Source organism: Triplophysa dalaica, chromosome 9 (assembly GCF_015846415.1).
Source record: "Triplophysa dalaica isolate WHDGS20190420 chromosome 9, ASM1584641v1, whole genome shotgun sequence".
NCBI lineage: Eukaryota > Metazoa > Chordata > Actinopteri > Cypriniformes > Nemacheilidae > Triplophysa > Triplophysa dalaica.
Window position 1 is genome coordinate 18176682 of NC_079550.1, and position 22909 is coordinate 18199590.

Consider the following 22909-nt stretch of genomic DNA (forward strand, 5'->3'; position numbering starts at 1 on the left):
CCAAAGCAACAGTTCCTCGAGAGACGCGCACCGGGCTCTGATTGGGTAACGCGATACGCGCTAATTGATGAGCGTCTAAAGGAGGTCCTTCGTTCAGGTCCATTCAAACTGCAACCAGATCAGTGGAGATTCAGTTACAGGACGAAAAGAGATCATGTGCAACAGAGTAGGCCTATCCGATTTACTCAATTCTGGTTTGGATGATAACAGACATATGAAATCTGTTAAGTCATTTAAAAAAAAAAAAAAGAAGCTTTAATAAAATATCCAAACTGATATTGATTGATATTATAAAAATATTTCTGTTTAAAGTGAGAAACATTCAAGACCTGCATGCTGCAATAAGGAGTGTGGACAATTTAATAGAAGCAGTCCTGTATAGTTCAGCTCGCAGATCATTGCGCAAACGTTGTGGGTTCAAACCCCAGAAAACACACTTTGATAAAATGCGCTTTACAAAAGACAAATTTGCCTTCAAGTAGATTATAGCAAACTTTAATAATGATCACACAATAGTCACTTGTTAAATAGGAGGTTTTTATTGTCAATTATACCCTTGAGTTCTCAAGAAAGAACCTTTCCAAGTAAAAGAAAATCTCAAAAAAACTTTGAGAACCACGACCGGAAACAAACTTGAGGCATCATTTTGAATATTTCCTGAATGGAAATGAGGTACACTGAAGGTTGTGGGAAAAACATTCCAGCATACCCAAATAAAATAACAGCAAGATTAAAACAACACAAATATAACAAATCTACATACAGTCAGTGTAGGCATATTTTATGAGAAAATAAAACCGCACATCTGAGACCGTGACTGTGTCTCCAGGACAAAATCGACACCGTTCATTCATAAATACAGGACAAAAACGATAACATGGAAAATCAATCAATAAGCGAAAAGCAGCATTCAACATGTTCAGCAACCATAATCAATAAAACATTTAAACACAATTTAAATATTTGATATTAATTCATTTAAGGCAGTAGGGAATGTTATGGAAACGAATATTGGAATGACATTTACTACAATATACAGACCAACACAAAACCTCCTGAAGTGCAGTGTTGGTCTGTCTCAGTATCCTTCACATGAGCGTCAAGCACAACTATAACTTCTCAAAAAATAGATTGTGGGCTCTGTATATTGATACGTTTCGTTCCTTACTTTTAATGCAGCAAACAGACTAATTCTATGACCTAATTATTTACATGTGTACTATAAAGATGTTACCAATAAATGACACAAATCAACGACCGACAGTCAATCGACAAATTCAGTCGATTCACATGATCATTATTACATCTGTGTCTCTCATTTGTAGTGACACAAGCACGCTCACAATCTGTGTTTGAGTCCTGTCTTGGGTCAAAGCCTGCTTGAGATGTTTTGTTGAAGCTCTGTTAGCACTCCATCACGCTCCTCTAACTCCAGGAGAACTTGCTTTGGGGACAAATGACATACATGTGTAATGTAAAATAAAACATTGACAACAGATAAGCTACATCAGGGCTAGAGGGCTGTATTTAAAAATAGTTTAATTTAAATTAAGGTTTTTCAAAAGCTTTGTTTCATGTACATGCCCAAACCTTTCACCATCCTACTGTTGATGGAGAATACGGTGCAGTACGTACCTCAATGAGTTTATCCCTTTTCTGAAGATTCTCCATTAGTTTTCCCTCTTCAAACTCTCGCTCCTTATTTTCCTTCTTCTGCCCTAGTTCAGCCTCCTTCTTCTCTTGGGTTTTCTCTCTAAGTTCCTTGAGTGTGTTTTTGAGTGTCTCTGATAGTTCATTGATGGCCTGTTTGTGACTTTCTCTTTGTTCCTGAAAGAAAGGTGGACAATGAGAAAAACATCTAACAAAACATTTACAAATCAAATCTTACAGTAGCTTCTCGGATGGGACACCAAGTGCAATGCAGTCAGAAGTTACCTTTATGATCACTTCCGACTCCTGTAAAGCTGTTGTGAGACCTGAGATCTCCTGCCTCAAGGTGGCGCCAAGCTCTTCTCTATCTCTGAAGCTGGTTTCCAGCAGAGATTCCTTTTCTTTCATCTGATTTACTAATCCAGCCTCAGCCCCGCCCCGTTCCAATCCCCGGCCAATCAGAGAGTCAGAAAGCGCCTAAAGGAAAATAATTGTTAATTGGTGACTAATTGAAATCACACATTAACCAGCCAGAAAGATAATGCCACATCTACCTGCACATCCCTGCGTGAACTCTCCAGTGCCCCCTTTAGTTGGGAAATAAACGCTTCATTATCTTTCACCAGTGCTGTCAGGGCTGAATCTCTCTCTTTCCACACGTCCCACTCCTTCATCATTTCCTGCTGAGCTCGATCTCGCTCGGCCAGCTCCACACGCAGGTGCTGCGTGAAGAAAGAAAAAAAGACTTTCATTAAGAATTCACTGACTTGTAATCATTTGTATCATTATTTAATTTCTTTACACACATAAAATTACATTTTGCTCTACTTTAAGGTCACTAATTTAAAAAGACAGGACTACAAATAACAGGAAATGTGCAACAACTATCCTAACCCACATTTACAACACCAGCACTCACTAACCATGTGTTTAAGTAAACTGTGTGTTTGTGTAGTGTTGCATAAGAGCGCTATTTGTTTAACTCACATTAATAATATCCTGGTTACACTGGAGCACTGTGTTGAGCGTGATCAGGTCTCGGTCTCTCTCTCTGCCGGCGTCTTTAAGAGTTTGCAGTTGATTTTCCAGCACTTTCTCGCTCTCCCTCGCATCTGACAGCTGAGCCTCCAGAATAAACTAATTACCATCGTACAACATAAACAAATACCCAATCATTTGCATTTTGCACATTACAACAAAACATACCATACAACGTGTGTCTGTGTGGACTACCAAACACAAATACTGTTATGTAATTCAACAACATGCATACACTTTATATTTTAAGTGCCTTAATACTATTTAGGCCACTATGTACTGTTTTCCCTCAAGTTATCTATCATACTAAGTGACACAGAACCAACATTTACAGACTGCGTATGTTAGTCAGAGCTTGTTTGGTGTTTTCTTAAATTGCCGAAAAAATTGTTCACTTCAGAATTGTATGATTGTGGTTATGATTAGTATGCGATTATAAGTGGCTTAGTTTAAAAACAAAATAAGTAGATGAGAAGTCTTCACGCACATGTGAGATTAACGCGTGCGTGTCATTTTAATCTGACCCTCACCTCACGCTCACTGCGTTTATCATTCACGGCATTGGTCAGTTTTTTAATGAGGCTGTCTGTCTCCTTTGACTCCATCCCCTGCTCAGCACAAAGCCTCTGGATCAAAGTCACACATTCCTGAGGGAAAGATCCAACAGTTTATCAGCGACACATCCGTGACATGCACGCAATCATTTTTTTTCCTGTATCTACAGGAATTTATGGATCTTAAAATTCCCATGCTGAACTAGCCATCGATGAACAACGGTTTATAAATACAAAACTAACCTGGATTACGTTCTCTCTGCTGTGCAGCGATTGGCTGAGATTGTCTATCAAGTCATTCTTTAGACTGGCCTGTGTGCAGCAAAAACAGACACATATCAGATTATTTTTCTCACTAATGGGTATCATTCCCAAATGCAGCAAAATGAGTCCTCTTCATGCCTGAGGGACAGTTCATATCATTGTGACTTATAAGCATTCCTCTTGAGCTATTTTGTTGCTACCAGCTCACATCATGGAGTCAGTTTTCAATCACTATGAAATAACAAATTTGAACAGTTTTTAAAATGGAACTTTTACCATTTTTACCCAAACATAAAAATAATTTATTTACTCCCATGTCATTCAAAGCCTGTATCTGTATCGCTGTCCTTCTGAAACCTTGTATGTCCATATTTGCTTTTTTTTTCAGAAAATGGACAAAACACTGTGATTAAATACCGTGTTGTCAAAGTTGACATGCACTTTTTTCCACACATGAAGGGTGACTTATAATAATGATTTATGCCCAACTATAAAAAACACAAAATGTGGAGGATCAAGGTTACAGAAGGACAGCAGCGTTATGATATTTTGAGGAATGTTTCACTGGTTGTATGTAAATACAATGGAAGTCAATGGGGGCCAATGTTGTTTCGTCACCAACATTCTTAAAAGTATCTTCTTTTGTGAAAAAAATCTATTTAAGTTTATCCCTGTGACCTTGTGTCTTTCCCTCATCTTAACAAAAACTAATTGATTTGGCATATAATGTCAGAAATCAGCTTCAATGTTTTTTTATGATCTTAGTGTAGATAATAAGCTCTGATGACCAAGAAATGATGTTCCAATGAAAGTAAATATAAAGCTTTTTGCCAAAAATGGGCAAAATGTTTAAGATTTTATGTGAGAACTTATGCTTTAGGTTTCAAATCTATAAAAATAAGATCAAAAGACAAGCTGTTGAATGACTGTTAATGATAAAAAACAGGTACAACCAAAGCCCAAGGCAAACTCCTCCAGTCAGGGAAGATTCCTGGACGAGGCGTGTGAGCGTGTGTGTTAACCCAGGGCATAAAAAATCCACACGCCCTCTGTAAATGCCTAGTATAACCAATCATTTGAGAAGTCAACAAAAAGATTAACAAAGGGCGTGTTTTTTATGTTAATTCTAAAAACAATACGCAGACAACATGTTCAGCTTTCACACCCAATTTGATCCATAGAATTCTTAATTTATATTAACCCAATGTCAATCAGCACCTTTGGAGGAGTCTTTGGGTGACCGACAGGAGCGCTGGTTACTGGTTTTTCTGCGTTCCTGAGCTGCGCCTCCAGAGTCCTGATGCGAGACTGAGCTTGAACCAGCTGCTCACGCAACTGCTTCACAGCGAGGTGAACCCTACCCGTAGACACCTGCATAAAGCAAAGGAATAAAATGATAGAGGAATCCAACATGAAATTTTTTTAAAACAGATTTTACAATACAAGGCAAATATTAGCCTCACCTCTCTTTGCAAAGGCAGAAACTCATCTCTTAGTTCGGTCAGCACATCCTCACTCTCCTCTTCAAGCTCATCATCCGTCCCGTTATCCTGCTCTCCGAAATTCAGTTCTCTCACTAACCCCACTTTCACTCCCACTTCGTCCTTCCCATTATGCACCTCTACTCTGTCCAGCACAGGAATACGACTCCCAGCTGGTGAGCTGACCGGCTTTCCCTCAATTCCCTTCAACTCTTTAAAAATTGAATCCAAGATGTCCGCCTGCTTCTCCGGCCAATCAAATGGATCGTTGCCATCCAAAGAGTCCAGTGACTGGACGGAGGCAGTGCGGGATTGAGAGTGTAAAGAGTGACAGGATCCAGACAATGAGGCGGGGCTTGAGCTAACAGATGGCACTTTAGACCAATGAAGAGGCATGCTGCGAGACTTATCACGAGAGAGGCCCAATGAGGCATAGGCTTGCTCGGGCAGGTGTCGGGGAATGCCACAAACAGACTCGTAATCCGAGTCGGACACTCGCAGGGAGTCGCAACATTCGCATGTTTTGTCTTTATGGCACCGTTTCCCTGTCCTCCTATAATGTGGACATGCCTCTACTTTCTCGGACCACCACTCGTACTCGGAGAGAGACATATTTTCCCGCATCATCTCTCTGTATCCTTCTCCCGCAGAATCATTTCGCTGTCGTCTTCCCGGTTCCCCTTCCTCCTCACTGGAGCTTCCTTTTCCCCTGGAATTAGGATAGTGCCGTTGGTTGTACAAGCTTCGGACCCATCGTCTGATCTTATCCCTTTCCTGAGTGAGTTTCTCGAGTCTCTCGCTTGACAGAACCTTGACTCGTGAGATGACAGTGTCGAACTTGAAAACCCGCTCTAGTACAGACACACACTTGCCACATATAAACTCCCCCTGTCCGTCCTTTCGTGGTACAGGCTGCTCTATTATGTGTGTCAGGACACAGAGCAGGTCTATTCCTTTCGTGGGGGTGAGCACAGAGTGAGACTTGGAGAGCGACCGAGAGGAGCTGAGAGATAAAGTGCTGCCTAAAAATAAAGCAGAGAAAGTAAATGATCAGTTGAAGGCGACGGAAATAATTGTACAGCTTTAACGTGTCCACTCGCATACTCTTTTGACCATAGACTTTGATATTTTGTGCATAATGTCTATGGGTGATTTGAAATGTATTTAAAAGAATATAACATTTGCCTTTTTAATAACCTTTTGTTTCATCCTGTTTATTAATAATGTATTCTGCTCTTAATAGCTTATGCAAAAATAAATCTTTCTGCTGTTAATAGCGTATACAAAAATAAATAAAGAAATCTTTCAAACTATAAATATTAAAACTTTTTGTTCATACCCCATGGGCTGCTCTGCACAGATCTGGGCAAGCTTCCCTTCCTGGAAAAATCTGTAGGGGTATGAGGTTGTGTCCCCTTCCGGTTTTGAGCCGTGTACAACCATCGCCGCTGGTTACCCTGCAGGTCCCCTCCACAGATCCGGCACGCTTCACTTTTACTTCTGGATGTCATTGTGCATACAGTAGATACTCTATAATAATAAAATATAGAGACAACAATTAAGAGATTGTAAAAAGCAAACACAAACGCTATTACGTTATAAAGAACATTAAGGCTGTTAATGACAATATCTACTGTATTTTTTAAATGCGTAGGCTTTGCAGTGAAAGCATATTTATTCCACACAGCTGTGTAAATCTATCAGTAATTGTTTTTAATGGCAGTACTGTTGTCCTTTGCCTGGGGTGGATCCACTGGATGACAGCTCGATTTCCACTCGACAGAGTCACTGTTTACTCAGCTCAACCACTGGACACGTCGACCTGCAGCCTTAAAACACACACACACAGACATTATAAAAAAAATCTGATTCAATATTTGTCCAAACCGTGTTGTTTACAATTTCGCTTGAGTAATTCAAGCTTATTTTTTGTTGCTTCACATTTTATTAGTTTCACTTCACGCTTTATAGGTACACGTACACCACGTATTTTGTATAATTTAAAAAACAACGAAACATAAATAAATAAAATGTAAAATATAATCACGTGGTCGTTTACAGCCAATAAGCAGCAGTTTAATAACAAATATATAAATGTGGGTAAAAAACGCGCTGGGTAGAGAAGTTCCCATGCGGTGAGTAATCTCAGCAACTCTCGGTTCGGCTTTCTGTGTCCTACAGTCATTTGAAACTCTCTTCAACTCTTTTACGATAAACTGGTGCGAATGTAACACGTATAGAGATAAACGAATCTGACTTTTGATTCCCGGAATGACAGAATGACCCCGCAGAGGACATAAACATGATATGACTGACACCTCGACAGACCAAACAACTTTAAGCACGGTAAAAGACCTGATAAGTTTTGAAGCACCAAAAAGACGATTGCGACCGCAAACTTACAAATAAAGTTTCTTACCGAGATTCCGGAAGAGTAAACTCTCGAGCGCGTCCGTACCGGAGCAGTAGCCACCGCGCGCAGCCGGTTTACGTTGCTGACGTAATAATAAATACCTGTTGGGCACGCGGCTGCGCGGCGCGCTCCAGCTGTTTGCGCGATTACGCGCATGCACAGCAGCCGCCCACATGCACTGTCACACAATTATAAATAAATTTGGTATATCGATTTGCATTACGGAGGATACTGGGGCGAGTTGTCACACTTTGTGATTTTTTCAGATTAGATACTGTATATTTTTTAAGTAAGTTTTAATGTAGGCACCATGAAGTCATGCCTACAAAGCTATTAGATATTGGTATTAAACATATTAACAACACACAGCTTTTACGCAATATGTTTCATTAATTTATTATTAAAACTCCAATAGCACCTCTAAGAAAATCCTTTATAGCATAAATGGTTCATAACAAATGACATTCTGTATGCAAATCAAAGGGAATGACAGTATATAACAATACTTAAGATCCATACAAGCAATGATTTTGATTAAAAACAGGATTGTGTAATACTAAGGCAAGCTAAACACACACAGTCACGTGATCAAGAAAACTGTTGTTCTCTGCGGATTATGTAAGCCATTTGTCAATGCAGGTCTGGTAGACCGTGAGGTTTGAATGCCAGGATGTATGCTGTACACCGGGAACGACACACTTCACCACGGCTCCTCTTGAATCCAGTGTTTTCAGGCCGAAAGCATCTTTTCGGTAATACTGGATTGAGAGAGGACGAATGATTACATCAAGCAATACAGCTAACTAACTGCACTAATGTTGTTTTAAAAATGACCAGCATTTCTAAATCTTAGAAACAAGATGTTCTTGTGTCCACTTACGTCCTGGTTTTCCATCTCAACCACAGTTTCATCACTGTCGTAAAATCCAAAAATACTGTAGGGCAAATTAGGAGACAAACATTTTTACTGTAAGGCACATTGCATTGAACATGATATATATAGAATCTGAATTTCAGAGACATCAAAAGCACCACATAATCCTGTGAGACCTTTGTAGTGGAGTTCAAATGTCACTCTAAATATTTCTCACATTAGTTTCAGTCTGGTGCATTTCCAGTCCACACAGATTAACCCTTTACACAACTTTCTTTGGGAGTACAGTTTGATCATTTGCAACTCTAAAAATTGACTTAGTATATGGCATGTTATTTTTAGTTGCTTCAAAACAGCAATTCTAGATATGTATTATGTTATAAAATATCTGCAGGGACCTTGATTGCCATGGCGTAATAACACCATCATCGTTTCCACCAATCAGCACCAGTATATGTATGCGTAGGAAGCTGTCTCGCCACGCTGCAGAAGAGAAACACAGAACAGGACTCAAGACCACAGAAACGAAAATACATGAACAACACAAACAGACGCTGTAATCTGAGTATATACACACTAATCAGATTTTTATTGGCTGTTCATGTTATAATAAAAAAAAAAACATGTAACTACTGTTAGTTAGCACTACAAATAAAAAAATTTACCTGTTAAATTGACATGCTCGATTTCACCATTCAGTGGGGCAAGATAGTTGCTGCTCTGTAGATATCTCTCTCTTTGGTGTGGGTCTACAGAGGTAGAGAAAACAGAGAGAGTCACTTAGAGATGATAATTAAATAAAACAATGATAAAATTCTAAAAATGCACAGACAAAAGGATTTAAAAGGGATTTTTCCACAAAAGTGAAATATCTCCTCACCATTCCAGTAGTTGCAGACGGATACCTTTTGTCCCCATCCTGTGTAACAAATATGGTACAGCCTTGTCTTGATAAACTTAGGGAAAAAATACCTCAGATAATGAGAATCTGTAAAAAAAAAGGACAAAGAAAATGACACCACATCTGCTTTATTCAGAGATATTGCGGTTTGTAATATAGGAAGTGTACAAACCTCCGTACTGGCCAGCTAGTGGTGAAGCCAGGAATATCAGAGAGTGGACGTTGTGTTTGGGAAGAGTTGCAAGAACTCCACGACATATCAATCCACCTATGCATGTGTAGATTAGATGATAGTTAAAAATATATCAAAGGGAAAATATGACATAAAACATTGAAATTAGTTATTCTCTCTATTATGTTATTGAGGCAAAGTGCTTCAGGCTAGTTTTAGATATGCCATCATTTGTTTAGTATGTAAAATGTTTCATATGTTTATAATGTATTCATTTACTTTTTTTATCGTAATATTTTGTCAAAAGGTCGATTTGTGTATCTCTGTGCTTCTCTAAAAAAAGTTATTTTGCCAAAAAGTAGGATAGTGTAATCGCTTATAGGGGTGGTTCAAGTCGAATGACCTTGTGAAAAGCAGATGAGATGGACACCATCTGCTCTCTTCATGATGGAATTGATGGCCTGTCTGAAATCTTCAACCTGTTGCCACAGTGGTTTCAAACTGGCAATGTAGTCATACAAAGCAAATGTGGTCACATTGGTACCTGGATGAGACTTGAAACGAGAAGTTTGTGAGTTTCACTGAAGATCGAAAACAGAAGTGACAATGTGGCAAATGAGTTGTAAAATACAACTAAATATTATATAATTTGGTTGTTTAAACCTGGGGTTCTTGTGGGTCTACAAAACCCCAAATCTGTCATGTAAAAACAATGGGATCTTTCCATGCAAATTTTTAACACACCTGTATGAATAAGATACATAAACAGTTCTGGTCAAGATGATCTTACCTCATTGATAAATCTCGCCAAAATCTCGAACTGTCTTGGTCCATCTAAAATCCCGTGAACAATAATAACTGGCCTGTATCCAACAACGGAGGACAGCAGTAATGCAGTCCATATAAAAGCAAATGGTTTGCTGCAACTAATGATCGAAACCTCCATAGAGTCACTCAAACACTCACAATTCTCAAAAAATATAAATTTCAATCAAATTTGTTTTTTTCCACTAAATATATTCAGTATTTGTGTAAGCTAGTTTGAAAAATGTTTTAAACACGCTGCTGTGAGTCATATGCGTTTTAATAGAAATTGGATGTTCCGCATCTGTAGCTTGTCACAGCTGAGGTGATGCTTATATAGTAGACCGCTTCCTCTTTCTGTTTTATTGATAAAACAGTTGATGTGATTTTATCGGAAGATAAACAATCAAAACACATCAATTTCAAAATTATAACAATGAAAATGTCTACACATTTAAAACACGTTTGCTATTGACCTCAAGTAATATCGTGTTTTAGCCTGCAGAGGTACCTTTTAATTACAAACTTAAGACGCTTAGCATTCTTCCCTCAATCTTTTCTCTGTTTAGCTTGAAAAACGGAACATTACCGTACGTTATTTACTTACAGAAAGCTTTATTTTTGCTGCATAATAAAGTCGTCCCATGAGCATTATAATATACATTTATATATTTAGTTGTACTTTGTTTAGTGTACGTCTAGACGCTATTTTGTGGTTTTCTGACGTATAAGTATTTTTTATTACAGTATATAGGAAGGGGATTGTTCTAGAGTTTTTTAATTTCCATATATAATATATTTCTGAATAGATATGGCCATCAAATGTGATTTTTTATATTTGTATGTTAAAAAAGTGCTCAAAAATAGTAGAAAGTGCCTCTCTTACTTTCATTAACGTATCAGGGCTTTTATTTTGATAGGTTGCTTTAGAGAACGTCGTGACTCCGGATGTAAACCAAATGTTTTCATAGGTCAAACGGCGTGGAGACGCTACAAACGTAAGTAAACGTTAATAAAATCATTGTTATATAACAACAAACAATTCTACATGTGCACCCATGTGCATGAGTTAAAATTTTTTAATGATCTTACCTTTTTCTCGTAGCCATAGTTTTAATAACAAGTAAGATTCGCTGGTTAGTTTATTTCAAGCGTTTGATTTCAACTAAGTTTTGAAGTCTTGCAGTATTTTGATGTTCCCAGAGATTAATGTACACTGTTATAAAGTGAATGTTGTTTACTTTTATGACTTAAGACTTTGATAAATGTTTCTAATGCATGCTGATTTCTGTATCATGTCTGTATTATAACAAAGAGACACTCTTTGATGACTCTAGATGTTCTGTGTTTATCTATACAGTCACAATGGCCAGTCTCGAACAGTGGGTTAGTGATCAGCTTCATGACATCCTGGGTTTGAGTGACAGATATGTGGCCCAGTACATGATCGGTCTGGTGCTGAAGTCCTCTGGACCTCAGGACTTTGTGACTCGTCTTCAGCAAACTGGAACCATTGACATTGATCAAAGAATCACAGCGTTCGCACATGAGTTATACAACAAGGTATGCTTTTGGACGGTACTTTATGTCTAAAGAGCTATTATGTGACCTATTTTGACCAGTTAATAAAAGTAAATGGTGTTGTTATACTTCCGTTTCAGGCCCCCAAAAAACAAGTGGTGGAGAAACCTGCCCGAGCTGTGGAACGACATGTGATGGAAATAGAGAGAAAGAACAGAACTTACACTCTTCTGGAGGACAGTGAGAGTGATGAAGAGACTGTCAGAGAAAGAGAAAAAGAAAAAGAGACGAAAAGCAAAGACAGAGAGAAAGGAAAAAAGAGGAAACATCTCAGACAGAAACAAGAGGACAGTCCATCGTCCGATGAGGAGGACAGAAGACCGAGGTGAGTTATATCAATAAGTTATTTTTATCATTGGAAGTTTTTGTTCCGTGTATTTTTTTATTAATAGTCATGGTATGAATAAAATGTGTATTTGCAAGTAATATAGTTTTTCATCTCAAATGGGAGGCTTGCGTTTGTTATGCATCTTGGTGCACAAGAACAGATTCAAAGTAATTCATTCTGTCAGAAATTAAAGTCTATTTCTATTAGTGCTTTCGTTTCAATGGATTCTCTTGTTTTCTCTTGAACACTTTCAGCTCTAAAGCTGTGGATGAGCCAAAGAAAGCTGCTAAAGCTGCGGAGGAGGAAGAAGAAGAATGGGAAAAAGAGGAGAGAGAGAGACTCCAAGACTTGGAGGAGAGGGATGCCTTCGCTGAGCGTGTCAAGCAGAAGGACAAAGACAAGACCAGACACATACTTGAGAGAAATGATAAAAAGGTGAAGTGTTTAAGCTTCTTTTAACAGAATAATCTTGTTTCCTGTTATTTTTTTAATGTTATTTTATTATACTTTATTGTTATATCAGGCATATGAGGAAGCGCAAAAGAAGCTAAAGATGGCTGAAGAGGATCAAAAGAAGATGGTGAGATGTTATTTTGATATCAGCACATGTTTAAAGAAACTTAAAAGTTTTCTTATGTATTAGACACTTGTATATTCTGTGATATTTATTAAAATACTTTTTTCAGCTCCCTAAACTAAGGGAACAGTCGCGTCAGCAGTATCTGTCTAAAAGAGAGCAGGAGAAGCTGGAAGACCTAAAGGCTGAGATTGCAGACGAGGAATATCTCTTCGCCACAGACAATCTTACAGACCGGGAAAGGAAAGATTTGGACTATAAAAGGAAGGTCCGAGACCTGGCACAAGAATACAAGAAAGCAGGGGCCAAAGAAAAAGAGGAAAGAAAAAACAGATACTACATGCCTGAGGAGAACAGAAACAAGGTGAGTCTGAAAGATGAGTTCCTGGCGGGTTATGGGATAGACCTTCTCAAATCTGCAATTCTGGAATCCATAAATCAATGATAGTGGGTTACCAAAACAAGGAACCGAAATGAAACCGTAGTTTTGAGTAATTTTGCATATTTTTGATTTTGTATGAAAATAAATACATGCATCACAATACAATTCGTTATTTATTTTAGTAATCCAGTGAACTGTTCTTGATCTCTGTTTCTAATTGTTTTTCTCTTTGCTGCTTTCAGTCCATTCCTCAAAGAGACATGGACCTGGAGTTTGAGGAGATGCCTAGGGAGGGAGGCGGGGAACAGGGGCGGTGGGAGGAGGCAAGAGTCGCCACTGCCACCCTGCAGTTCGGGGCCAGGGAAGAGAGGGAACGCCGAATAAAGGAGGAGAGGGAGAAGTACGAACTTATTCTAGAGGAAGAGGAGATGATCAACTTTGTCACCACGGCCATGACCATGAAGGGAACACTGTCAGAGAAGGTTGACATCACAGTAACACTGTGTGGGTTCCTTATGTTCCCCTATGTCTGTAATACAAACTGAATTTCTTTCTATGCGTTTCTGAACTGCAGGAAAGTGAACCTGAGTTATCACAGGCTGAGAAACAGAAAGAGTCCATCCAGGAGGTCAGGTGCAGCCTGCCCATCTTTCCATACAGAGAAGACCTTCTAACTGCCATCAGGAACCACCAGATCTTGGTGATAGAGGGTGAGACCGGATCCGGCAAGACCACCCAGATACCTCAGTATCTGCAGGAAGATGTACGTACTTATTAGCAAACTCTATATTCAGGGGTTTTATACTATGCATTTATCTATAAGTTTGTGATTTGATTTTTTTTCAGGGTTTCACTGAAGGAGGAATGAAAATCGGCTGCACTCAGCCTCGACGAGTGGCGGCCATGTCCGTTGCAGCCAGAGTCGCACAGGAAATGGGTGTCAAACTGGGAAATGAGGTCAGAATTCGTCTGCTTTTAATTCACTTTAAGCTTTGCGTGATGCTGATTCTTGATCATCATCAGCTAGTTTGTCATATATTCTGGATTTAGGTGGGCTACAGCATCCGTTTTGAGGACTGTACGTCAGAACGCACCATCCTGAAATACATGACGGACGGAATGTTGCTCAGAGAGTTTCTTACAGAGCCTGATCTGGCCAGTTACAGGTATTACAAGAAAACCTTCCTGTAGATTAGTTTGTATCTTTAGACTGGCAGTATGCAAAGTGAATAAACATCAGAAATCTATTTATTAACATGCCAGGTATGCATAGAACCACAGTATTTGAAATGTCTGATTGGGTGCCTTCGTTATTGTCTCTTTCAGCGTGATCATCATTGATGAAGCTCATGAACGAACGTTACACACAGACATTCTCTTCGGATTGATTAAAGATATCGCCCGCTTCCGTCCCGGCCTTAAGGTCCTGGTGGCCAGCGCAACCCTGGACACAGAGCGTTTCTCTCGCTTTTTTGATGATGCGCCTGTATTTAGGATTCCAGGACGCAGGTTCCCTGTAGACATCTTCTACACAAAGGTAATGAATTGTGATTACATTTCCATTTTACTGTCAATTTAAAGTTTTCAGAGACAAGGAAATTTTCTATTCACAATGAATGTGGCAATTTGCAAAATACATTTAAATTTACAGTTTGACCAATGAAATTTCACAGTTAGTGGCGAATGTTCTGTTGATTCTCATGCTCGCAATATTTTTAGGAATTTAAATGTTTCTTTGCTTGATCACGGTGTAGTATGGTAGCTTGTTATTTCGCTGTTGTGCAACATACATTGAAATGTCATCTTTGGTTTCAGGCTCCAGAAGCAGATTACCTGGAAGCTTGTGTCGTTTCTGTCCTGCAGATCCATGTCACCCAGCCAACTGGAGATGTGCTGGTCTTCCTCACTGGGCAGGTCTGTTCCTGACTCTCTGTTTTAAGTTCATTTTTTAGACGTGTTCATATCATAAATTGGATTTGTTGTGTCTAAGGTTAAAAGCAACAGATCATCTGTGTTAGTGTAGATGGATATTTGTTTACACTGCACATTCTAAAACATAAGTTAAATTAGTATTAGTTTCCCTGAAATATTTATATTAATAAAAGGAATGTCAAAAATACTAGCACTCTGGAACCAAACCAGAATTATGATCAAACTGTTATATAAACAGTTTTGTAAATTATACTGATTATACATTTTCAGATTTGCTTGTTGAAATGCTTAAACGGACATACAGTGGTGTGAAAAAGTATTTGCCCCCTTCCTGATTTTAGTTTTTTGCATATTTGTCTGCTTAAATGATCCTTTGTATACATGAAATTTGTATATTACACAAAGAAAATACCAAATGCAGTTTTAAATGATGGTTTTATTTATTAAGGGAAATAACAATCAAAACGTTTCTGACCCTATGTGAAAAAGTAATTGCCCCCTAGACCTAATAACTAGTTGTGCCACCCTTGATCTTTCACATCGCTTTGCAGGAATTTTGGCCCACTCTTTGCAGAATTGTTTTAATTCAGCCACATTGGAGGGTCTTCGAGCATGAACAGCTTTTTTTAAGGTCATCCCACAGCATTTCAATTGGATTTAAGTCCGGACTTTGACTAGGCCACTCCAAAACCTTTATTTTGATATTTTTTGCCATTAAGAGCTGGAATTGCAGGTGTTTTTTAGATCATTGTCCTTCTGCATAACCCAAGTGCGTTTAAGCTTGAGGTCACAAACTGATGGCCGGACATTTTCTTTTAGGATTTTCTGGTAGAGTGCAGAATTCATGGTTTCATCAATTATGGCCAGTCGTTCAGGTCCTGAAGCTGCAAAGCAGCCCCAGACCATCACATTACCTCCACCATGTTTGACTGTTGGTATGATGTTATTTTGATGAAATGCTTTGTTAGTTTTAAGCCAGATGTAACAGGACGCACACCTTCCAAAAAGTTCAACCTTTGTCTCATCAGTCCACAGAATATTTGCTCAAAAGTTTTGGGGATCAGTAAGATGATTTTTAGCAGATGTGAGACGAGCCTTTGCGTTCTCTTTGGTCAGCAGTGGTTTTCACCTTGGTACTCTCCCATGGATGCCATTTTTGCACAGTCTCTGTCTTATTGTAGAATCATGAACACTGACCTTAACTGAAGCAAGAGAGGCCTGCAGTTCTTTAGATGCTGTTCTGGGATCTTTTATGGCCTCCTGGACGAGTCGTCGTTGTGCTCTTGGAGTAATTTTGGTAGGCCGGCCACTCCTGGGACTGTTTACCACTGTTCCATGCTTTCCCCATTTGTGGATAATGGCTCTCACTGTCGTTCACTGGAGTCCCAAAGCCTTAGACATGACTATGTAACCCTTTCTACACTTATACATTTCAATTACTTTGTTTCTCATCTGTTCTTGAATTTCTTTAGATCGCGGGATGATGTGTTGTTATTTGAGATCGTTTAGACTACTTCAGTTTGTCAGACAGGTCTTGATTCAACAGGTCTGGCAGTGTTAGGCCTGATTGAGGCTAGTGAAATGTAACTCAGTTATTCAATTCATCACAATCAACTCATGATTTACCAAGGGGGCAATTACTTTTTCATATATACATATAAAACCATAATTTATAAGCTGCAATTTGTATTTACTCTGCTTTTCTTTGAGTAGTATAATTTTTTTTTTGATCTGAATCATTTAAGAATGACAAATATGCAAAAAAAAAAAATCCGGAAGGGGGCAAATACTTTTCACACCTCTGAAGTTTGTCATTTGTGTGTCCTAAGATTTGAACGGTTTATTCTGAAAAGTTATGGATTGTCAAAGGGATATTCTCTCATCATTAACTTACCCTCTAAACGCAAAAGAAGATATTTTGAAGAATGTTATTAACTGGACCCCATTCACTTGAATTGGTTTTGTCTCCATCCAATAGAAGTGAATGGGTCCCAGCGCTTTTCTTCAGAATATCTTCTATCGTGTTCTGCAAAGGAAAGTCATATAGGTTTGAAATGACAAGAGAAAAATTGTTAGTGTCGACTTGATATTTATATTTATATTGATTTGTACTGTGTTCTTGTGTTGTAGGAAGAGATTGAGGCATGCTGTGAGCTGTTACAGGAGAGATGTAGGAGGTTGGGGTCGAAGATATCTGAGCTCCTTGTTCTCCCCATCTATGCTAACCTGCCCTCTGACATGCAGGCCAAGATCTTCAATCCCACCCCGCCTGGGGCACGCAAAGTAAGGGCGCCATTACCCCTGCTTGCCACCAGGGAGCATCACGTCTGTTGGAAATTTTTGGAAGGCGGTCTACACAAACAAAACATTTTCCTAATGACCTTGACAATACACTAAGGCCCGGTTTCACAGACACGTTTTATTTTAAGCCAGGACTATGCTTTAGTTGAATTAAGATTACGTCGCTTTTATAAAAATCTCTTGAAGAATCCATCACTGTGCATCTTGAGACAAAACAATGACACTGATATATTTTGATATTTCTTATATTCAATTAAGACAGATCCAACACTAATTTTATTCTGGGACTAGCTTTAAACCTTGTCTGTGAAATTGGGCCTAATGTAAATTGACCGGGTGATAATAACAATTTTTTTTTGGTCTGCAAGGTTGTGGTGGCCACAAATATCGCAGAGACTTCGCTCACCATCGATGGAATTATCTATGTCATTGATCCAGGCTTCTGCAAACAGAAGAGTTACAATGCTCGGACAGGGATGGAATCCCTTATTGTCACCCCCTGTTCAAGGGTAAGGGGCAAATGTTTCTTTCACATTTATGTCTGACGATTTAATGCTTAAAGTATAAATTGTGCGTGCCTTTACATTTCTTCACAAAGTAAATGTTAGTTTTTTTATAGGAGGTGTTCGACTTTAAGCAAGCATATATACATAGTTCTTAAGCTCTGTTGAACAGCATCTCCAGGTGCAACTCATAAACTTATTTGAGTGAATGCCCTCCAGAACAGAAAATTAGTCAGAGGGAGGCTGCTTAATAAACTAAAATTATCTTCATTTGGATAACATTGTAGGTCACTTTATTATTCTCGTACGGTCATTTCTTTTCTTTTATACTAATGGTGACTTCACTGTTAAGAACATAATAATAAAGTATAAAGAGTAGGTGTGTTTGACTGGTAGTGTAAGTATAGAGGCAACAGAATCAAGTGTACTTTGTCATTCCATTTATATCTTTTATTAGAAGTTTGCCTCATTTCCTGTTAATCGGGTATTCAGGCTGAAGTTGAAGCTTTTGATGTGTTGATAAATGCTTTTGAACTTTGACTCAAAAGTGGAGTGATATATTTTGATATCCCACAGGCCTCGGCCAATCAGAGAGCAGGCCGTGCAGGAAGAGTGGCTGCAGGGAAGTGTTTTCGTCTGTACACGGCGTGGGCCTTTAAACACGAGATGGAGGAGACCACAATCCCAGAGATCCAGAGAACAAACCTGGGCAATGTGGTTCTGTTGCTTAAAAGCCTGGGTGAGAAAGATGGAGTCAATATGTTTGCCAAAGTATGGTTGCCACATTTGAAACTTTATAGGCTTGCAGCACAAGTTAAAACAAAACATTTTTTTTGGGGTGTGGCACCACTTGGAAAATGTAAAGTCAGCGCTTACAGAATGAGACCTGATGCAGTTCTATCCGGATCTGACATGTATTTCGTGTGCCACAGGTATAAATGACCTGATTCACTTTGACTTCATGGATCCTCCTCCTCATGAAACGCTGGTCTTGGCTTTGGAGCAGCTCTACGCTTTGGGGGCCCTCAACCACCTTGGAGAGCTCACTAAAGTACGGAAGAACTGCTTTAAGGAAATTGGATCAATTTGGAAGACCTATTACTATGCTCTATACTAGCAAAGAGTTGGTTTACTAAACCCTAATAAGCCTTAGTATACATGGAATTGTGTACACCATAATGATGGGTTGTGAGCACTGTAATGAGGGATTAATAAATGACTTCTAAACACCACTTGCGAAAATGGGTCAAGTTTTGATTTTGTCTTTTGCGGTGTAGCTTGGACGAAGAATGGCTGAACTTCCTGTGGACCCCATGCTGAGTAAAATGATTCTGGCCTCAGAGCAGTGAGTCTCAATGACAAAACGTGACATTTCATCATTTCTAGTCATTAAAGCTTTTTATGTTCTTATCATTGTTTTTCACTTCATGGCACAAATAAATAATTGTAATTTTTGTGAATGTGTTCTTCCTTTCAGTTACAAGTGCTCTGAGGAAGTTCTGACTATAGCGGCCATGGTGTCAGTTAACAATTCCATCTTCTACCGCCCCAAAGACAAAGTAGTTCACGCCGACAACGCCCGGATGAACTTTGTGGTACCGGGAGGGGATCACATGGTGCTGCTCAATGTATACACACAGGTGGGTGTATATATATGAAGAAAGTGAGATAATTCCCTTTTTAAAATCTTCTAAAAATCATGTTCAAACTGCAGTTTGTTTGTTTTTATTGAAGCCATAATAAATAAATAAACACCTAACTAACTCAATAAACAAACAATAAAAACATGATCATAACATCATAAATGAACATGATTTTTGTCATTTTGGAAACGAACTCTTGGTATGTTCAAACATTGCTTGAATGGGCAGTTAAATCAAGAGACCAGCATTTATACACTTAGAGTTTGTTGAAATATTTTGTTATCAACAAAATACTTGTGTGACATCCTTAAGGGAGAAATGGAGCAAGTTCTGCAGGACTGTGAATGCATTTGTTTTCACATGCTGTTGAGGGAAATTGTAGTGTTGTTATCCAATTATAGCCTTGTTTCTGCTAAAACATGATGTTCTTTCTAAAGATGCGCGATTAGTTCTTTTAAAACATTGAATTATTAAAAATGAATGCACACCAAAGCTGAAGTATCTGGGAAAAACATTCTGATGCTGTGAAGTTTTAATTCGGTCTAGAAAGGTGAAACCATTTACTAGTTTCCCATTTTAAGAAAGTTTGTCAATACATTGGAATGTGTATCAACCAATCATAGTCAACCATGTTGCGGTATAAAATATATTAACTGAATGATCTTGCTAGCTCTAATGAAAGTCAAGCTTTATCAAGAGCATTTGTGGCATAATGTTGATTACCACATAAATACATGTTTCTTCTTTTTTTTTTTTTTTTATTACACGTTGCACTTATGCAACTTTCAACAAAATGTATTATATAGGCCTTTCATCAATTAATCATTTCTTTTCACGTCTCTCTTTCAGTGGGTAGAAAGTGGTTATTCGACTCAGTGGTGCTTCGAGAACTTCATCCAGTTCCGCTCAATGAAAAGAGCTCGAGATGTCCGGGAACAGCTGGAGGGATTGATGGAGAGGATTGAGGTGGAACTGTGCAGTGCCGACGGTGACACAATGCCCATTCGCAAGGTCAGACTGCATGAACCACAGTGCATTTTTTTTGCATTTCCTCTTTCAGGGGAACTTGCTGCTTTGCATCAGCTCAGTCATGAGAGCGCTCTCTTGCGTTTGTGCGTGTCTGTTATTCGCTTATGTTTTGCACATTAATTGTTCAGCTTGATCCTGATCTTCTCTTGTCTTGCGCTGTGTTTTTCACACTGGTAGTTCCGGTTCTGTGAGAATGTGCAGACAGTGTCAATCAGCTGTTTTTAAAGGAGGATGAACAGACAGACCAACAGAATTCCTGAATCTTTACACACTTGCAAAGTTTCAGTTACTGCATTCAGCAGATGTTTTTCTTCAATGGTTTGCATTTAGACATGTAGGTTAGGTGACTAGGTGTTAGTTAGAATGCTAACAAGTAAATTTACAAGTTAAGCTACAGGTAAATCCTACTTTTGACTTTCATAAAGTTCACCCCACAATACATATTCTGTCATCATTAATTCAACCTCATATCATAATCAAAACCTGTATATGACTCTTTCTTACATGGAACAAAACACAATAGAAGATATTTTGAGAAATGTCTAATGAGTAAATGATGAAGGAATCCATTTTAATATGCAGTAAATAGAAAGAATAAATGCATGAAATAGAACCTCAAAAGTATCTTCTATAGGCAGAATTTTTTAGCTTCTTCCATCATTTTGGATTTGTTTTTAAACTGAGCTTGTCTTAGTGCATTCTGGGATTGCATTTCATGCCTTCATATGCTGATGAGGTTTTAGATCAGCTCATAAGTTCTAAACTTAGTAAAACTGGTGACCTGTTCCCTGCAGGCAGTGACTGCTGGATATTTTTACCACACGGCACGGTTGAGCAAAGGGGGTTACAAAACAGTCAAGCACCAGCAGACGGTTTACGTCCATCCCAACAGCTCCCTGTTTGAGGAGCAGCCGCGCTGGCTCATCTACCATGAGCTGGTCTTCACGACCAAAGAGTTTATGAGACAGGTCTGTATCCACCTACATCATTCTCATTTTTCTCAGTTACCAATGCTAAAACCGGACTTAGGGTGGGATCTTTTGAGTAGGGTGTGTAAGCATCCTTGTTCTTGAATATCTTAGAAATGACCTAGTAACCATCCAGAACACTCTATGGGGTGCGTAACACCATGGGGTCTAGTTTTGCATAGTGAGGACTAATTGAATTTTCCTCAGAAAATGTACCTTTTTTTTAAATCTTGTCTTTTGTTTCAGCTGATAGAGATTGAGAGCGGCTGGCTCCTTGAAGTGGCTCCTCATTATTACAAGAACAAAGAGTTGGAGGACAGCAGTAGTAAGAAGATGCCACGCAAACAAGGAAAAGCCCGTGAAGAACTGGGCTGACCCGGACATGAGAAGACTGTTTCTACGGCTGTCACACGGGACCGAGACCTCGTACATTCTGTACAGAGACAGGCGCCATTGTGTGAACCTCTGTCAGTGTTTGTTGAAAATGAATCCCGAATTTTTTTAGTGTTTGGAAATTCGCTGATCATTGTAAAATATTTTACAGTTGTTTTTCTGCCATTGTTTTCATTCGTTTCGAATGAGGAAATACATTTTTGAATACAAGCACACTCCTGTTTTTGTTATTATTTATACAGAGATATCTGATTCTAGCCTGGAATCCATTTGAATAGATAACATTGGATGAGGATCAAGAGAAGGATTGTAAAAGGTTATAAAACTGAAGGTGGTAAACGCAACAATGGTTTAATAAATAAATAGAGGCGAGTTAAGAGAATGTTTAACACTGGAATTTTCCCTTGAAATTGTTTGCAAATCGTCGATGTCCTTCCAGATTCTATTTTGTCCAGATTCACAGTTTTTCAGGAAATGGAAGAAACACTACTTTTTAAGTGATTAAATACTGTGTTGTCCAAGTTGACACACTGTTGTATTTTTTTATCGGTTGGATATTTGCAAAAGGGAGACTAATAATAATTAGAAAAACTAGATTTAAAGTTTCATGAGTTTTGACCACGTGAAATTTGAAAATGTTTAGGCAAGATGACCAGGTCCCAGTGCTCAAAAAGAGGTATTCATTTGGCCTAATAGCAGTGACAAAGGTCATGTTTAGCCACAGTTATACCGGCTGGCTCAATATAAGAGTTAAAGGGAACTGCAATAAAATCTGTTGATTTGAAAAGGTTAATGTGTCACAGCAACTTCAATTATACTGGTAGATACGAGGCGTAGATACAAGACACTAATAAATGTTTCCCTGAAATTTAACTATAAAAATCCAAATCTGTTACTTGGAAAGGTTCTTGTTAAATGTTAATATATACCCACAAATCAATGAGTAGTTTCAGGTGGTTTGTAGTTTCCCCTCGAGCTATGTTTGTTATGGAAGTGGAAGGACAGCGCTGAGCTGTAATGAAATGTAAGTCAATGAGTAGCTAATGAGGAGTCGTTTCGATGGAAATGTTTTTTTTCTGAATCACGTCCTCAGTCATAATCACATTCATTTTTACTATAGC

General features: G+C 38.6%; 3 protein-coding genes across 8 annotated transcripts; 1 reads left to right on the forward strand and 2 right to left on the reverse strand.

Moving 5' to 3' along the window:
- Positions 1 to 516: 516 nt before the first annotated feature.
- On the reverse strand, positions 517 to 7496 carry si:ch73-95l15.5 (centrosome-associated protein CEP250). Of its 4 annotated transcripts, none has more exons than XM_056756253.1 (12): positions 7407 to 7496; positions 6727 to 6816; positions 6327 to 6517; positions 4970 to 6009; positions 4725 to 4877; positions 3486 to 3554; positions 3219 to 3335; positions 2638 to 2787; positions 2205 to 2372; positions 1936 to 2127; positions 1636 to 1827; positions 517 to 1444 (listed from the first exon to the last, which is right to left on the reverse strand). In XM_056756253.1, the coding sequence occupies exons 3-12, from the start codon at positions 6496 to 6498 to the stop codon at positions 1370 to 1372; spliced, it is 2328 nt and encodes a 775-aa protein (XP_056612231.1). In that variant the 5' UTR covers positions 6499 to 6517; positions 6727 to 6816; positions 7407 to 7496; the 3' UTR covers positions 517 to 1369. The 4 variants fall into 4 exon arrangements, with proteins under 4 accessions (XP_056612231.1, XP_056612232.1, XP_056612229.1 ...); XM_056756254.1 differs by having other exon boundaries at positions 2638 to 2769; positions 6714 to 6816; XM_056756251.1 differs by having other exon boundaries at positions 6714 to 6816.
- On the forward strand, positions 6881 to 22314 carry dhx16 (DEAH (Asp-Glu-Ala-His) box polypeptide 16). Of its 3 annotated transcripts, none has more exons than XM_056756247.1 (22): positions 6881 to 7333; positions 11072 to 11149; positions 11512 to 11714; positions 11813 to 12057; positions 12315 to 12495; positions 12584 to 12640; positions 12747 to 13001; positions 13262 to 13501; positions 13594 to 13782; positions 13866 to 13976; positions 14070 to 14185; positions 14346 to 14556; positions 14835 to 14933; positions 17082 to 17234; positions 17621 to 17761; positions 18332 to 18494; positions 18688 to 18806; positions 19033 to 19100; positions 19233 to 19395; positions 20248 to 20409; positions 21222 to 21395; positions 21642 to 22314. In XM_056756247.1, exons 3-22 carry the CDS (start codon positions 11517 to 11519, stop codon positions 21768 to 21770), a joined length of 3174 nt encoding a protein of 1057 aa, XP_056612225.1. In that variant the 5' UTR covers positions 6881 to 7333; positions 11072 to 11149; positions 11512 to 11516; the 3' UTR covers positions 21771 to 22314. The 3 variants fall into 3 exon arrangements, with proteins under 3 accessions (XP_056612225.1, XP_056612226.1, XP_056612228.1); XM_056756248.1 differs by having other exon boundaries at positions 7088 to 7122; XM_056756250.1 differs by lacking the exons at positions 6881 to 7333; positions 11072 to 11149 and adding an exon at positions 11201 to 11274.
- Positions 7808 to 10853, reverse strand: ppt2a.2 (palmitoyl-protein thioesterase 2a, tandem duplicate 2). Its single transcript, XM_056756256.1, has 8 exons — positions 10138 to 10853; positions 9751 to 9901; positions 9348 to 9443; positions 9155 to 9262; positions 8940 to 9023; positions 8673 to 8757; positions 8281 to 8335; positions 7808 to 8158 (listed from the first exon to the last, which is right to left on the reverse strand). Exons 1-8 carry the CDS (start codon positions 10291 to 10293, stop codon positions 8015 to 8017), a joined length of 879 nt encoding a protein of 292 aa, XP_056612234.1. The 5' UTR covers positions 10294 to 10853; the 3' UTR covers positions 7808 to 8014.
- Positions 22315 to 22909: the final 595 nt, after the last annotated feature.

Coding starts and splice junctions, on each gene's coding strand:
- si:ch73-95l15.5 (XM_056756253.1), bottom strand. CDS start 6,498: ATGACATCCAGAAGTAAAAGTGAAGCGTGCCGGATCTGTGGAGGGGAC. Junction 6,010..6,326: donor TGTGCAGAGCAGCCCATGGG/GTATGAACAAAA, acceptor CTTTATTTTTAG/GCAGCACTTTATCTCTCAGC. Junction 1,828..1,935: donor AGTCGGAAGTGATCATAAAG/GTAACTTCTGAC, acceptor CCTTTCTTTCAG/GAACAAAGAGAAAGTCACAA.
- dhx16 (XM_056756247.1), top strand. CDS start 11,517: ATGGCCAGTCTCGAACAGTGGGTTAGTGATCAGCTTCATGACATCCTG. Junction 11,715..11,812: donor CACATGAGTTATACAACAAG/GTATGCTTTTGG, acceptor CTTCCGTTTCAG/GCCCCCAAAAAACAAGTGGT. Junction 14,934..17,081: donor TGGTCTTCCTCACTGGGCAG/GTCTGTTCCTGA, acceptor CTTGTGTTGTAG/GAAGAGATTGAGGCATGCTG.
- ppt2a.2 (XM_056756256.1), bottom strand. CDS start 10,293: ATGGAGGTTTCGATCATTAGTTGCAGCAAACCATTTGCTTTTATATGG. Junction 9,902..10,137: donor TGGCGAGATTTATCAATGAG/GTAAGATCATCT, acceptor TCTCGTTTCAAG/TCTCATCCAGGTACCAATGT. Junction 8,758..8,939: donor CGAGCATGTCAATTTAACAG/GTAAATTTTTTT, acceptor TCTCTTCTGCAG/CGTGGCGAGACAGCTTCCTA.